The following is a 17,681-nucleotide window of genomic DNA, read 5'->3' on the forward strand; positions in this document are numbered from 1 at the left end:
TTCTTCCAGCCTGGCCTTGAATGCTTCCAGGGATGGGGCATCCACAGCTTGTCTCGGCAACATGTTCCAGTGACTCACCACCCTTTCTTCCTAACATCTCATCTTAGATCTCTCATGTTTTAGTTAAAACTATTCCCCTATGACCTATCACTATCTGCCCCCTCTTTTTTGTAAGCCCTCTTTGAGTACTGGAAGGTCACTGTGCGGTCTCCTGGGAGCCTTCTCTTTTTCCATGCTGAATAACCCCAGCTCTCTTAATTAAAAAATGCCCATCCCATTCAAGCATTACTTCCTATTCATTTAAAGACACCAATACACTTTCTGCTTTATTATAACCTAGATCATGAAATATAGCCTTCTCTCCTTCTATGACATAAGCTGTGTGACCGAAAAAATATTTACAAATTTGACAAATGAAAAGGACATGCAGCAAAGCCCTCTGATAAAAGGTTTCCTCAGAGCTTCCAGAATGCACTGCCATAGCCTTGGAAAAATCTACTCTACTTGCAAAACCCGCCCACCACTAGATATGACTCAATAGCAGTTATCCTAACAGAAGGAAGAAAAGGTTTCTTATACAGACCCTGCATTTTTAAGTTTTTTTTCTCCTGCATCAAACTGACTACTTCACAATCCTTGACTTAATGAAGAAAACCTACAAAAGGTCACATCTTCTACTTAAACACAATACTAAGATGCCATAAGCAAATCAAAATGTGTCCTAGACCAAACAAATACAGAAAACTAAGCAAGTGATGATGGAAGCTTTTTAAACTGTTTTTTTTCCAGTGGAGACAGACTGCAAAAGCTGAGCCAACAATACTTGAGTCGAGAAGCACAGTAATCAGAAAGATAGAAAAATGTAAAAATCTCTCACACACATTGTAAACCAAGAAAAAGTTCAGTTTAAAACAAGACCACATACTTCCTGTTCAAGCCACCTGATAAAAAAGCATATCACTGGAAAAGTTACTTCATCATACTTGAATTAAAGAGCAAGCAAAACTGACATGTACCAGCAAGACAATTATTCTTACCTTCTGTTTATAAGTCTAAGAATAGCTAAGACAAAGTGACCAAGCTTATTTCTACAAATGTATTCAAAATAATGAAACAACTTATTCCCATGGTAGTTGAGAGAAAACTGTGAGCATAAGTCATCTTTAGAAGGGACAAAATGACATAGGAAGGTATGTAAAACATCAAAGTGTTAAACATGGATGTGATGAAGCTTAAAAATACCAGATAACCAGGGACATCTGTTTTGCAACATAAAAGAAAGCACAGAAGAACAATTTGCTAGATTTAAACCTAAAATACGGCTACTGCAAGAAAAGAAGGAAAAAGATCATTTCAAGTATTAAAAGATCAGAGGATGCTGAACAAACCGAGAAATTCAGGGAAAAATGAGAGATTAAACTTTAAGTGAACAAAGAAATGGCAATTTGAACACGCTAATGTCTGAATAAGGACTTCCTAAGTTCTTACCTGAAATTACCAGACAAAAGGTAAAGTGCAGACAAAGGCATATGAAAACTCATTGCCTCAAATGCTGCCAGTTCCAGTACCTCACGATTCTTAAACTACACCATCATGAGAATATGTGAAACTATTGCACTTGAGCTGTGTGATTATCACAAAAAAGCTACAACAGTAACTGCAGCTCTCATCTAGAAGTTTATGTAATTCTAGGAAAGAAGCAGTTCCAGAGGTTTAATTCCTAAGCCCACTGCTGCAAGTCAAAGGAGATTTAGCGGCTTAGTAACCTTTACAAATATAGAATTAGATTTTAGACATTTCTTTCAAATATACCATTTACTTGTCACAGTGAGGGTAACAATCACAGGATTTGCCTTCTGTGTCTGTGGAAGTTTTCCCCATGGCTAATATACCTTATACAGTAAAAGTTGTGGAATTTATAGCTATCGCAGAGAATGAGAATCCATTGCTAATCAAAGGTTATATTAAAATTAAAGAAATACCTTTTTGCAAAATAGCTGATAAGTGTTCTCCTAGTAGCTGCTTCTCCACACATGCAATCAGTGGTTTCCTGAATTAGGCAAGAAAAACATATTAGAAGCGTTAGAGTAGAAAGGAGTTGCCTTCTGTCACAGTGTATTTGTAACCAACATAACCTCCATCGTCATGCAAAAAACTCCAACAATTTTCTAACTTAGAGGTTACAAATTAAGACAAAAACTATCATGTGATATAAGACAACAATAAACTATGTAGGTAATTAAAAAATAAAAATAAAAAAATTGATAAAATTAAATCCCTTACACAGTAGAAATGAGATGCTTACACTGCAAAAGTCAATACAAAAGTATAACTAGAAAAAAAGTCATACTGAATTCTGGAAACAAACAAGCAAACAAACAAAAAACCTTCAAGGCTTGAACTTCAAACCAAAACAATACAGACTAGCTATGTTCAAAAATCAGCTAACTGTAAAATTTTCAGCTGATTTTGATATGTACGTATACAAGCACAAATTGAGCTAGAGCCACAAGATATAAATTTGCAAAAACTTTTGAATTTGTCCTTGAATATTCCCTACTTTTTACATTTAGACATTCATTTTAGTCAAGACTGAAAAATAGTGGGAAGTTTTCCCTTACATCTTTCATCACCTAAAAGATAAAATAAATGCCTGAAGCGCAAAGGCAAAATTAATTCCAATGTTTCAACTTCTACCCTGCTTACAATGGAACAACATAAGACCAACCATATCTTTATGAGTTAAGTTCTATAAATCTGGTTCTCAAAGCCTTAATTGAGATTTCCTAAAGGAGATGTGCTCAACTTGGATTGACGGAAGCCTTTCCTGTAGGAGGATACACTTTTGCTAAAATGGAAGTGTACCTTTGCTAATACACTATTGCCTCAAACAGCCCAGCAGTGACATGCCTGACCCTCCACACAACACACCAGTTTTGGTCCTTCATTGGGAAAAGTTCAGAGACGGAAACAGGATAATGAAAATATGTGGCTGCAGCTACAAGAGAGACAACCGTCCATGTCAAGACTCTTCTTCCTGGGAAGAAGATGACTTAGGGATACCATTAACAGGCAAGAAAGGGGTGAAGGGAACTGACAGATAACCTCAGTCCATGCAAAGAAAAGAAAAGTTATCAGTGATGCTACTGGGTACCAGACCTAAAAGGAGGCACTTCATCACCTGGTGGCTGTGCACTTAATCACCTGTGGAACGCTTTGCCAAAGCCTGGCACAGACAAAAAAGCTGATGTGAATCCCCATGAGAGAACTACAAGTGTTCCAGAGATACAAAGACACAATACCACAGTAGGTTCAGAAAATACACTGAGCTGAAAAACAGGCAGACACCAGGGCATCACATACACTTCCTCTATTTGTTCCCTTCAGCAGTCATTAAGTGAACATGAAATACTGTTCAGACAGACCCTTGTTTTTAACACACAGCCATTTTCATGGTACTTTCCACATGCCCTGCCATTTCCAACTACTGCTATCTGCAGCTGCTAGCTCTCTCAACAGCAGGAGTGAGCGTGGTATGAAGTATCACCACTTGCCCTGGAAGACCTATTCAGAGTATGGTAGAAGGGGGGACAATTTGCCTCCTTGAGGCCAGGAGGCAAAGCACTACACCCTGGCAAGTGAACAAAATGACTATTTATCTTGACTAAGGAAGGACCCAGAAAGTACCTTCTGTATGAGCACAAAGCCATGTACCTTGGTCATCTACTGACTGACAAGTAGACATGCTTCATCTGGTCAGCTGTCCAGAACAGCATGTACTGCTGGGCTGAAAGCCCTTTGTGGGTTGCAACACCACACTTCCAGGTGTTGTTTGTAGTATTTGGAATGGTGTTTCACATGATGCATTTTGTCCTAGAAGTATCACTTCCATCTCAAGATCAGGCCAAAAATTGCATCCTTTTTTCTGCTTTCATGCACACACACACAGAAACAGTATGACCCTAGAAAAACTCAAGTGCTCTAATTTTAAGAACTGCTGTTTCTTAATGCAAGAGAGGGAAATTAACTGTGAACCCTTCTAAAAGTAGGTTTCTAAACCTTTAACTAAAGGCGAAATTCAATGCAAATACTTGATGTCCATCTAGACTGAAAATGTAATGGTACCATCTGGTTTTTTAACCTAAACAGTAAATAAATACATGTATCTGCTATAACTTTATAAACAGAAATAGTTCCATGTATTTCAATAAGAGTGATTTCACCAGAAAAAGCTAGTCACCCTGCAATCAGCATTAACAGGAAGAAGATCCAAGCTCAAGTACATGCCATGACACACAACATGCATATATATACATCTATATAAAATGCCTGAAGAAAACAGTATGTTAAAAAGATTTTATTCAGTTATCCTTTTGACACCAAATGAAATGCCAATAAATCCTCCAGAAGACAAAAACTCAATAAATTTAACATCACATTTTTAAAGAAGAAAGCAATAGCTTATTACAGGACAAATTATGTTTGGATTTATGCAGTGTGTCAGTATCTGCAGGAATGTGTTAATCCTGCAAAACACAAACTATTACTTAAAACCCAAATGAAAATAGGACAAGCTACCTCACACAGTATATTGACAGCCACTGATGTACTGTTAAGCTCAAACCTTGGACTGTTTACAAATGATACTCGTGTCCTCTGCTCTTCTCGGTTTTTTCAAGTTTTGTTTGGGTTTTTGTCTGTGGTTTTGCTTGTTTGGTTGGGTTTTTTCCTAATGAGTTTTTCCTTCCCTCAAGGGATTTGTGGTTAAAGATATTATCAGTACATGAATGGCTAAAATCAGCTGCTATTTTGATAATGGAAATTTGAGCTCTTACACCATTTTTTTTAACTGCAGTATATACAATTAATATCTCTTAAATTTCTTTCTTACTGAAAATGTAATTTTAAAGAAATAACTTTTGATAAAACTGAAATCCTTAAAAAAACAAGCTATTTCACATGCACTCTCAACAAGACAGTAACTGTAAGATAATGAAGAGATTATCTCAGTGTCTCTACAACCACAGATAATCATACTGCTTTATGAAGAATGCTTGACTGACAGTAAAACGAATAAACTTTGTACTCACTGTGTGCTGTGATCTAAATATGTAATTACTCTGTCTCCTTCTTCTTCCAAACGTTTATTAACATGGTGAAGATATTCTGGGACCTAACAAGACAAGAAAATGACCAGTTCAACTATAAAGGTATGAAAGGCACCTAATATTGTTCCATGACAATTAAACTACATTTTCAAAGAGAACATGAATTGGAAAGGACTATTTCACCAGAATGTCATTATGCACTACATAATCTATATTTTTATTAATAAACGTTACTTCATATTAAACGTATTATAGTTTGTATAGTTTGACTTTAGCTACAAACATGTTATTGGGTTACTGCATAATTTTATCTATCAAGTTCCATGACAACCTGGGGTGTGCTTTCCCTGTTGATACAATACCATGGTCCTATCAAAACACATGAACACCCGTGTGCCAGTAAATTTCACTGGACATTAAGACACCATGGCACTACCAAAGTTCCCATATAATCCCAGAGTTGATAAAACTAACATAAAAGCAATCATCTACCATATGAACCTACCTCTCTTTCCTGCATTAATCTTTGGCCTTCTGCAGCATATAAACAATTTGTCTCTTCCAGAAACCTCTGTTCAAATGATTCCTTGTAAACCTGCTCAAGAAATCAATTTAGTTACTACATTAAGTTCACAGTGACAGTAGCATATTTTGTTTGTCAGTTGTATGAGGGCAAGTAAAATTTTAAGGATGTACACAGCTGTGAGAAATGTCAGTGTAACATTACATTAACAAATTCTCTGTTTCCCCACCGGTTTCAGAAAGACTGAGACCAGAAGTGACTTCCCAGAGCAGCAATGTTTTTTTCCCAGTCATCACCGCTTGAAAAGTCTAAATTAACAGGCCTCTGTTTAAGGCACACAGCCCAACACCAGTACATGACATCACAGCACAGCAGTGACATCCAATCCACCCAAGATCTAAACCTCCACTGATATTTCTGTGGAAAAAAACTCTTCCAACCAGTGAAACATTGGCACAAAACAAGTAATTCTCATCAGTAAAATATTAATATGCTCAGTAACACATCTTCAGGTTTCTCTCAGTGGCCCAGGAAAAATGAATTGTATCAAATAAGGTGAACTCTTTCTACACGGAACAAATAAGGTGTGTAAAAAAGGGCACCAAAACCAGAGACATTAAAAAGCTTCTGCAAAATGACTAACAGTTTATTATAGAAAGGAAGTAAGTCAGAAAGGACAAGTACATAATGAAAAAGTTGAACTAGGAATTAATATGTAAACAGAGGTACAGTGAAAAGAAAGTGAGAAAATTCCTGAGTGTGGTGGAAAAAAAGACTTCTTCGAAAACATATAACAGAGATGTAAAACTCATTACAATCTGACCACCTTTTGTGTCTTAAGGACTCCTAGTTGAAGGGGGTTGGAGCTAGATGATCTTTAAGCCCCCTTCCAACCCAAACCATCCTATTATTCTATCACTTTCAAAAGCTTAGGGTTTTTTTCAATGGCTTCTCTCTCGAACAGACTAATTTTTCTGGGATGACGAAAGAAGCTACAGATTAAAGTCAAGAGGATTAACATGAAAGCCAGAAAAACAGGTAAGCTGCCTAACCAGAAAGGGCTTTTTAATGTAGTCTGCCTCTTCAAACTCTTTGAATACTTCAGCCAGTTTTGCAATGCTGTATTGTCACTTTGAAATGGAGCAACCTCACCAGGTTTTGGGATTGAAGGATAGCTCTGAAGCTACACTGCACATCACACAAAGCTGAAACTTTAACTCAAGGACAACCTATGTGGAAGTCAGAAGCATAGCATTCCTCAGGCTCCTTGGTTCCTTACTATCTCTGCTCATGGAAAGTTCAGTGAGTTGCAGCTTGACATGATCCATCTGAAAACCTTGGCCTTAACATGGCATCCCATTCTATCCTCAGCATTCCTAAGAAGTTGCCAGTAGAGTGATGTTTTTGTAATACAGACCCAAGATCTGGACTGCAAAAAGTGACACATTTTTACAGTGACAGAAAGGGATTTTTCTGTTCCTACATTTAACTAGCACTAGGATGAGACAATGAGAGATTCAGACAGACAAAATACTGCACATATTAAAAGACCTGTAAACCTATTAAGATCTGAGGCCATTACCTCTGCTAAGGAAGTCAGGCAAAGAGGACTCATTTAAAAACAGTACAAGATTGCACATAGGGTAAAGAAGAGGCAATCATACTAATGTAAGAGCAAGATTTTACACACGTTTACCAGATGAACAATTTCTGTACAAAACACGACCTAGGCAGTCCACACTGTGTTTCTAAACAAAGCTGTGACTAGTGAGTTTGGCTGTACTCACCTGCAAATCTGAGAGCATGCTCAACAAACTCCGCAGCAAACTTCTGTCCACAGCTTCACCATTTCGTTCTCGTTCGATCAGCAGGAGAATTCCATCAATGGTCTTGGTTTGAACTTGCTTGTCACTAATGATGTGGGTTCTAAATAACTCTAGCCCCATATCCCTATGTGAATATTGAAAATTAGTCACTGCTGATTCTTTTGAAAAACCATACATATGTTTAAAATACATAGTGCATATATATCATACAGAAAAAGATCAATGGTGTCTATACTCTCTTTGACACTGTCCTCTAGCAAAACCGTAACAATCATCCTAAAAATACTAGATCACATGCTACAACAGCTATGCACTTCAGTGGAGAACTGTTACCAGCCTGTCCAACTTTCACATAATAGACTGTAAGTTTCTCTGCATATTAAAAAAAATCTGATTACATACTTTAACCTAAGATTCCCTGGATCAGACATTCTACATGTAATTTTTAAGTTTTGTTCAAATGTAGGAATTCTTTGTATCTTTAGGATCTTATCACCTCTATCAGATTCTTGATTCATTTTAAGTGATGAGAAATATTGTGTCTACGCCATGAAGCAGCTAATTGTTAACTACTGAAAACTGAACAATCTTACATAAAACTTATTACCTCCAATTTCTTCACATTCATCAGGATTTCAATAAAAGGAATTTTCCCAGTGGGAGAAAAATAAGACAAAGTATGAACATACCTCATCAACAATGTTTAGTAAAAGGAAGCCTAATACAAAGAGTTGGAGGAAAACTGCTGAAGCTAGGAACAAAAGATGTCCACTGGACAAGCAAGAGGCTGGAGAAAGATGCCAGGCTCTTCAGACAGCCTGAGGAACTCACAAGAGCACAGCAGCCAGCCAGGCAGGGAAAAGACATGCTCTTACTTCAGTACTTTACTTTTTTTTGAGGGTGGGGGGGCAGGGGCAGTGTCAGCACTTTAAATAAAGTAACAATACCAGAATGTTTTGGCAAAGCTTGGGTATATTTGCTGGGGAAATGATGTAAAATGCCCCTCAGGGGGGATGCTTTAAAGGAGAATGTCAAAAGATGGGGGCTGGAAGTACAAAAGCATCATCAAGTGACCAGAGCTGGAAAGATAATCTGCACCTTGTCACTGTATCTGACTTACTTAAAAATACAGAGCAGGAAGCTGAATGTTGAATTTTATCAAAACCAGGAGCACCTACAGTAATGCTGGGCCAGTGCTAAGGTGGGAGGCAGCAGTCAAGAGGAGGGTCCCACAAACCCAGGCTCTGACAACTACAGCTACACATATGCCTTAATTTTTAAGCTCATGTTCTCAGACCATCTTCTTTTACCCCCACTTGACAGTGAATGTTCCTGGGGAAGGAGGACATGACACTTGCATATGCTGACACATGCATTTCCATAAACTGACACAAAATTTTAGGGATCTATTATATAGCTCTAATGTAATGTGAAAAATTTATTTTCAATCTTGGCAAATATAATAGCATGTCAACACCCTAAAGACTATAGGAATACTTACATGGATACCTACCATATAGAAGGAAGCACTGAATTCTGAAGGACATATGTACGATCCAGAAATAAGAAAATGCTTCTGATCATGATCTGAAATATATAAAGAAAATATTTCTCTTCACCTCCATGTGATATTTTAAATTATAAAACAACTTCTGAAAAACTACATCACCTCATTTACTGATGTAGGTATTTTAAACTTTCAAAGTGACTTGTACAGCCACGGGTATGCAATTTACTGAAGTTAATACTATTGGTGGTATTCCCAAGTACATCCAAGACAGTTTTTAAATTCATAACCATTAACTAAACAGTTTTATTACAGGAGTGTTAGGAGTTTTATACCACTGATATACATAAGCTATTCAACAGTACCTCCAATACACTCAGTAAACACCCTGAAATAGCATGCTGCCATGTTTTTTTTCTTTAATAACAAAAAAACCCCAAAAAACAGTTTAAGCAGAGACAGTAGTAAGCTGTGCAACAGACCTTTTCATAATAAAAGTTACCTGCCAAAAGTCATACAAAAAATAGAGATACATTAAATCCAACAGTAGAAAGAGGGTATAAAAATATATTACCTATTTTTTAAATTAAAAAAGTGGGAGGAGGAGGTGGTTTTGTAGCTTACTAGACTTTTACATTTAAAATCCTTTTTTAACTTTGCTCATAAGAAGACTGCCCAACTCTCAGTTTAGCATTAGCGTAACTCCGGATGTCAGTAGCTCACCCCCAGGCCAGATAGAGATTTCTATTCCCAGCAGTCCACCTACTCCTTCCCTAAAAGATTGCATTGCCTCTGAAGCAATTCTCAAGCTGGCACAGCTTCTGGCCAAGCATATTAAAGAAAAACAACAGCAAGGTTGATTTTTTTTTTCTTAAATAGCACCAAGTGCTAACCCAGCACATGGGCAAGAAAGCCACTTGCTACAGGTCGTTGCTTTAAGGAAGAAAAAAAAAAAAAGCTTAGAAGCAATTAAAACAAACTGTTCAGAGCAAAAGCCCTTTTACAAAAACACAGGTTCAGGCTAACTACATTTTTAAAGGCAGTATCTTCAACTCTGTTTTCATCAGACTGCTGAATTCAAATAGTTTCCCTACCACCTTCCATTTTTAATTCAGATAAAATTCACATACCTCTGCTCAAACCTCACAGGAGAGGAAAGAACAGTGGATTGAGGAATGAAAATAGAAATTCAACCATATAAGGCATCTGCAGGCAAAGCTAAATGACAATACAATAAATTCATTGTAAAATGTTGGTCTGAAATTAAAATGACACCTTTTTAAAGGCATAGTTTTCATAGTGTGTATTTCAGAGAGGACTTTTTTCTGTCACATAAATCAATATGGAGGTAGAAGACAAAAAAGGCAGAAAGCAAGCTTCAGTTCTTCATCCTTTGTTTCTTAGCTCTAATAGACAGGATAATCATCTCTGCTTTGGGAAAAAAAGTCACAAGCTAACCTAGTTCTTGGAGCTGTCTAAAAGCAAAGACTCTTTAAATTACTTAAAATTATGAACAGCAAACGGCTTCACCATTTCTTGGTTAGTTTTTCCTTCCACCTAAAGAAAAACAAGTGTCAATGTATTTCTGAGTGATGTTCAAACCTTATATGAGCCTATGAAAGTCAGAGTTAACAGAACCTACGTTTCAACAACAGAAGTTCCCTCAGCCAGCCAAGGGGAAAGCGAAAAGCAATGCTAAAACTTGGGAGGAGCTGCAGTGCAGTCCCAAGTTAAAACTATGACAAACTCATTTTAGCCAGATTTCACACCTCAAGGATATGTATTCTGAACAAACATTCAACTTACCATTTGTCTGCAATGATCTTGCCAGCATTTATTTATCTTCTTTAAAAATAAAAGACTATCCAGAGAATCTGTACAGCACCCATTAAGGAAAACTAGTTTGCCAGTATCTTTAGAGGCCAGATTCTGGAGATGATCTTTGCCAGCCATTAGGCAAAGCTGCTCCATGGATATTCCAATGCTACTGTGCCTGCCAGGGATAAACTGTTAATTGCAGAGCTGCCCAGCACAGTGGCTGGCAGCTCTCCAAAAGGCCTCCCTGTGTTTTTCAAGGAATAACACTAACAGCTCTTCAGTAATACCATCTAGTGGCTGTACCGTGTAACCTTAATATAGATTTAAACAAGAAATCCCACCAGCATCAAACACACATTTGTCACCAACTGAGGTGAGAGGGATGGAGAGGTTATTTCGTTTATTTAATGAGTTCACACTGTGCACAACAGGAGTGACCCTAATCTCTTAAAAGCAGTTACAGTTCTAAATAATCCTCAACAAATCCAAATACCACTCTTTTCATATACATCTCCAGGTCACCCTAAGTAATCTACAGAGTTTTCTTCATTACACAACAGATCCACCTGTTATTTACAAATTATAGAATCCTCATGTGTCTCACAAGTAAATCTAATGAGGCTTTACCTTCCTCACCTGCACATTATCACTTGCAACTCATTCTAGCCAAATCTATTAATCTGATCTCATGTCCTTGGGATATAAAGTGGTACATCTGTAAAATATTAAATTTTCAACTTTCCAATCCACCATCACCCTGTCAAGAGGGCGAGGTGAAAGCAAAGTTTGAAAACATTAGTTTTAGAACATTTTTCATAACATCACCAAAAGTCTGAAAAAGCAAGAATGCAAAAGATGGTTGTACGGTGCTTTAAAGAAGACTACAATATTTGGTTCTCAAAGACCAAGTATGTTAAAGACTACTGTACTGATGTGCTATGTAGAAGCCAGATGACATAGAAAACCCAACAAACCACCTACAAAAAAACCCCCAAAAATCACACAGCCCAAAACCATGCTGGTGCTACATACCATTAAAACCCCCAAATCATTCTGAGTGTAGGCACCTACCTGGGGAATGCAGCAAACCAAGAAAATGAGAGTCACAATCCAGAGCACATTTAAAGCATTCACCTGGAAAGGACCTTCGTTCTGGGCTCTGGCCCCTGGTTTCTTTCTACTTTATCTTATCTTTTGTACCTTATTCTATCATTTTCTGCTAAAAAAATCCACAGAGAGCTGGTAAACAATGCCAGCAGCCGCAGTGCTGTAGTATCTGTTCAGTATGGCACGGTCCATCCATCATCTGCTGGCTAAGGCATTTTCCAGGAACATGGGGACTGCAAGGTGGACACAGACTATTCATCTGCTGCTCCAGCAAGTGTGACCCTGTGGCTATTACACAAAAGACACCTATGACATAAAGCACTTTATCAGCATGCAAAGCTTGACTGGATTCAGAAAACAGGGCTGGCAACAGCCAGGTGTCCACAGAAGATCTACAGGCACATTCAGCTAGAAGACAAGTCCAGTAACGTAACTTTACTAAATGATGGGGAAATTTACCATAAAATTTCATCCTCCATGCATCCCAAGACAGCCAAATGATCTCCTGAACTTAGAGCTCTCTCCCATGGTCCACATAAGATGCATGAAGGCTTGTTGAATGCCTCTGTAATACATCATTGTTGACCTGTTGTTGTTATTTTTGGTCAAACGGGTGCAATATATTTGAAAATTCTATTGATTTTGACAGTAACTGTGGTTCTTTTTAAGCTATTGCTGCCATAAGCATCACAACTACTCACCTGCCACAGAAATTCATACCTGCTGAGAAATCTCATAATGCCGTTGACATTCTCTAGATTTAGTGTAAAATTTGCATCCTTATTAAAATGACAAATTCTTATTAGCATTTTACACATCAATACACAAAAATTATTCACCCAGATGACTAAAATTGCCTATGACTGATTTAAGAATATGTAAGCAAAGAACCTCTTTAACACATTGACAATTACTGGTGCAATTTTTGCAGACTTGTTTTAAGAAATATTGATTTAAACTAACCATTCTAACCACTTCTGTGCATGACAAAAGGATATTCTCTAAACTGAAGGATTTGTGCTTTCACGTGCTCTTCACAGACTTGTCGCAGCTGTTTGTACAGTGTAGCAGAGACTTTGTAGGAACAGAGATTTTCAACAGCCTAAAAACCAAAAATGGATCATGAATGAGACAAAAAAAGAAATTTGTGTCTGTGTAATTAAGACTGACAAAGGAAAAAAACCCAGCATTATATGCTCAAGCTGTGTACAAAACCAAAACATCAAAACAAAATTATGTAGAAAAATTACTACAGGTGTCCTTTGTGAATTTGGTCCCCTCTCATTCTGCTAGATTTTGTGTCACAAACAAGATGCACCATTACAGTCTGGGTCATATTTCAGATTTGCTGTTAAACACTACCAGAATTCTGCCCCCTTCAATACTGCTCAGCAGTAGAACTCCTCCAGAAAGTCCATTTTGTGCGTCATTCAGCATGCACACAAATGATTTTTTGGAGCAGGAACACAATCATACCACATATTTTAATTTCTTAATAACTTTAAGGTAGACATTTCAACCACTCTGTCTAAATGGTAAATGAGTATAGCTACTTTCTTGTCTTTTTATCAACTTATTTCTTCCAAAATATTTCCACTGATTCACACACTCATGCTAAGGTACATAAACTGAAGGGAAAAAAACTAAGAAAAACCCCCAAACAATAACAAAACCCCCAAAACCAACCCCACATTAACCATTACATAAAGACTTGAACTGATTTATTGGGAGCTCAGAGGATTTAGTTAAGTATTTATCCTCAGTTAACTAAGGAGGCCAGTTCTGCCCCAAACCAAATGTTCTGGTGGTCACTACAATAATATCAACTGCCGTTATATTACGAGGCAATACTGCACATAACACTACCAAGGCTTTAAAGCACTATGCCACCTGGGCAACTAAAACTGACCCAATAATGTTTTCCTGTGCTCAAGAGGATTCTAACCTACCTAATCTAATTTTATTTAAATGTACATAAAAATGACCTACACTATTTTGATGCAACATTAAATCAGGCAAATAACCAAACAAAATTATAACACAGTGCCTATAATATGTTTTTAATCTGGCCTTAAGGTAAGTAAAATGATAACCTGCAACAAACAGTATTCAGACAATTACTTTGCAGACAGTGTTATAGCCACTCCCATCTACCCATCCAAATATAAGTCTAGTCAGGACTCTCATAATTTTTTCTTTCACTGCTCTACTGTCTTCCTACACTGCCCTGTTCTATGTCCTCCAGGAGGGCAATGCTGCCCCACTTCAGGTTATTTAGGACCTCGCTGGCAAAGGTAATTTTCTCTTTCCATTATTTTTATCACTCACTCCTCATTTGGTAATTCTTTGTACTGCCCCACTTTCTCTATCCCATCAAATACAAGCTACTTCTATCAAAATCTGTGCAATCTACCACCAATCCCAGACATCACTTTTATTTTAGTCACAAAAAATTGGCTGCCACCCTCCCATTTGCTCACTGACTACATTTCTGCCAAGCACCTCCATGCCTGATTCCATGCTGCCTCTAATGCCTGGAAAGGAGTATCCCTCAGGCTTCCCACACAGCCTCATCACTGTTCTTCTTCCATTTCTTCTCAGCCACTGTGCCAAATTAAATAAATAAATCAGAAGGTTCAGCTGCAGGCTGGTACATCAGCCCGCTGAGTTCTCTGAACTCTAGCAGGCCTCTCACTTCCCCCCCCAATATCAGATAAAGACTCAAAAAAAAAAAAAAAACAACCCCCCACCAAAAAGGCCTGATACTAAGAACTGGTGCACCCAGAGGTATTTTCCCCCGTGGATGACTCGGTGCTCACCAACAGGCAGTTAAAATGATCTGTAAATACAGATCAGGTTTCCAATGGATGCTGAATCTCATCTTTTATTCCTCTGGCAGGAGAATAAGTACCTGTCTATGCACATGCACACTGAGCACCACCACCCACTGTGCAGAAACGTTCCTGATTTGCTGCGTTACGGATTATTTGACCAGCCCCACACAGTTTTCACAAATAAGCAGGCAAAGAGAAACAGCAAGCAGTACAGTTCTCCCTTCAGAGTTTATCTGAAATATCTCTCCTCTTCTGCCAAAACTCAGGCATGTACCCTAGTGATTTCATAGCCATATTACTGTAATATAATTTCTGAGCCTCTGAAAACAAGTTAGGTAACACTCAAAGCATCTGTGGGCTGTTTTTTTTCTAGACAGGGTTTTTAGAATGCTGGTTTTAAAACAATAAAATGCATTATGCCATTCAAACTCTGCAAATGTGCAAGTATTAAGAGGTAAATACATTACAGCCAAGCATTCTATTTAAAGGCAATAATTATATTAAGTCAATATACATTTACATAATCAGCCATTTTAGACCCACATAGTACATTCCCTAACTAAAGAGACAAGTACAGTCAGTTCTGAAACCTATCCTGATTTTCTTGAACAGGGACCAAGTACAGACTACTGGCCTTCTCCTCTCAGTCTCCCCTCTGCACCTCAACTTAACATTAAGAAAATTTTAGGTGCACATAATAATGTATTCAGTCCTGGTCTGGCAAGGACATCAATCAGCAGATCAAACACCTGCAGCCACTGAAAACTCGTAACTAACTTATGTAGCATAATTTAACACATAAGTAATTTTTTATAACATAATCGCTCTAAAAAAGCTACTACTTCAACTTTAACTTTGGAGTTAAATACTCCAAAAGCACATACACCTAAAATAACATAGAACTAAACTACATAACTGGAGAAAGCAGAGAGAAATGGCTCAGGAGTCCATCTCTCTTTTACCCTCCCTAGCCCTTGCTCCAGTAGTTCCAAAAATGCTTTTTCACCACTTGAACAGAAAAACTAAGATCCTAATTGTTAGGAAGATGCATTAGTAATCTGAAATGTGGGCAAAATGACAGTTTGTTGCCTACTCTATCAAGATTCTTTTAATTCCCCAAAAGGTATAGAAGTGTAACATTATAACCTAATAATATCAAACATTTCAGCAAAATATTGCTACCGACAAAAAACCATACTGAACAAAAACGTACAAAAATCATAATAAAATATATCACTTAATAACCCTGTTAGCATAACATCCTGTTTTCAGCACGCTGAGTAGGCAGAGTATTGAAGATACTAAGACTTAGATCTCAGCCCTGCCCAGGAATAGCTTTCTGTGCTTCCCAACAAACTGCTTTTTCATGGGCCCAAATCCTGGGAGCTCTCCGAGGACTGATATACAGAGACTGACTAGAGACAGAGTATGTAGCTAAGTATTCAATCAGCTTTTAACAAATCAACATACGTTATGCTGAACAGTTTATTTGCAAAAAGATACCTGATACCAAAATCTTACGTGGCTTACCTGGTAGAGCTCCTCAAGGTTGTATTTAATAGAAATGCTACTCTGTATTGCTCCCACCGCTTCATTAAGTTTCTGCCAGGTATCCTGAGTATAATTCTCTGGTAATTTGGGTCTTTCTGTGAAGGAAGACACAGGTAGTTTAAAACCGGCCACCCAACGGGAGCCTGCAGCAATGTCTCTCTTCCCTGCTGCTCCATCAAGTTCTGCCAAGCCACTCCGCTCTTGGCCATGTAACTCTGGCACTCAGAGGGGTCACTAATTCCACCCGAGCCTTTACACCACGCGCTTCACCCCTCGGCTGCTGCTGGACGCCCGTGTTACTTTTAGCGAGGCAACCACCCTCGCCTGGCTTTAATCAGCGTTGACACTAATGTGGCTTTCTGCCCGCCGCCTCCGGCCGCTGGCCCCGCGCACGGAGCCCCACGCGTGTCCCCGGGAGCCCTGACACGGGCACGGCGCCGGCAGCGCTATCAGCCCCGCGGCAGCCGGCCCTCGGCCCGATAGGGCGGCGGGGCCCGGCCGCCAGCAAGGGGCGGGGAGCGGCCGGGGCCGCAGTAAACAAAGATCGGGCCGAGCGCACCTGCCAGGACAGCGGGCCCGGCCTGCCCCGTACCCACCTCTGAAGTTCTTAATCACGAGTTTCTTGGAGGAGGCGGTCGCGCCTCCGCCTCCTCCTCCCCCTCCGGTGGAGCGGGTGGCGGTGGCAGCCAGCGAGGCGGGCTTGGTGAGCCCGTTCGTGTGTCCCACCAAGGCCGACAAGTGCGGCTTCTTCTGCGGCTCGTCCGCCATCTCCGCCCCGGGCGCCGTGTCCGGCCGGGGCAACGCGCTGGGCTGGGCCGGGGCCGGCTGGTCTCCGCCTCCGCTCCCCTCCTCCTCCTCCGCCACCACCCAGCGCCCTCCCCCACCGCCCACGGGCGGCTGCCAAGTCCCGCCGAGGCGGCAGGCACCGATAGCCTCCCGGCCACCTCCGCCCGCCCTGCGTGCAGGTTCGCGTCCGTTCCCGAGCCCGGGCGGCCCGCGGCGCTCGGCCAGTACCAGCCCTGCTCACAAGATGGCTCCCGGGCCGGGGCAGCCTCCCGCGGGCGGCCGCAGCCCCTCGGAGCCCCCTGCTTACCCTGGCTCTGTTTGCTGGTACCCGCCGAAGGGCGGCCGGAACAAAAGCCAAGGAACAGCCCCGCTTCCCGCCCAAAACCATCCCGAGGGGCCGCCCGCGCCCTGCTCACCGGCACCCCCCAAACTCAACCGAGCCCAGTCCGCACGAGCACGGAGCGTGTCCTTGTCTCACACGTCTCCCTGGCGTTAGTGCCCTCAGCAGTCAACTTGTTCGAGAGTTTAATGCTCAATTCAACTATTTCCACTCAAGTTCACCGAGACCCCTCTCCAGCACTCCACGCGCGCAGGAGGGAGGGGAGACGAGCCTCCAGCGTT

At 40.0% G+C, this 17,681-nt stretch overlaps 1 protein-coding gene across 9 annotated transcripts in view; it reads right to left on the reverse strand.

Moving 5' to 3' along the window:
* CUL4A (cullin 4A) overlaps positions 1-17,119 on the reverse strand; it is a 33,817-nt gene extending 16,698 nt beyond the window's left edge. For 2 of the 9 annotated variants that reach the window (XM_066313759.1, XM_066313757.1), the window contains exons 1-9: positions 16,871-17,115; positions 16,254-16,369; positions 12,887-12,991; positions 10,771-10,839; positions 8,971-9,044; positions 7,419-7,581; positions 5,614-5,703; positions 5,091-5,173; positions 1,983-2,050 (exon numbers count right to left, since the gene is read on the reverse strand). In XM_066313759.1, the coding sequence (XP_066169856.1) occupies positions 1,983-2,050; positions 5,091-5,173; positions 5,614-5,703; positions 7,419-7,581; positions 8,971-9,044; positions 10,771-10,839; positions 12,887-12,991; positions 16,254-16,369; positions 16,871-17,042 (940 nt within the window). In that variant the 5' untranslated portion in view covers positions 17,043-17,115. Of the gene's footprint in view, positions 1-1,982; positions 2,051-5,090; positions 5,174-5,613; positions 5,704-7,418; positions 7,582-8,970; positions 9,045-10,770; positions 10,840-12,348; positions 12,652-12,886; positions 12,992-16,253; positions 16,370-16,870 lie in introns of those variants that run through there. The other 7 variants (XM_066313762.1, XM_066313766.1, XM_066313761.1 and 4 more) reach the window with 6 other exon arrangements.
* Between the last annotated feature and the right edge of the window lie 562 nt (positions 17,120-17,681).

This window comes from Sylvia atricapilla, chromosome 2 (genome assembly GCF_009819655.1).
Source record: "Sylvia atricapilla isolate bSylAtr1 chromosome 2, bSylAtr1.pri, whole genome shotgun sequence".
Classification (NCBI taxonomy): domain Eukaryota; kingdom Metazoa; phylum Chordata; class Aves; order Passeriformes; family Sylviidae; genus Sylvia; species Sylvia atricapilla.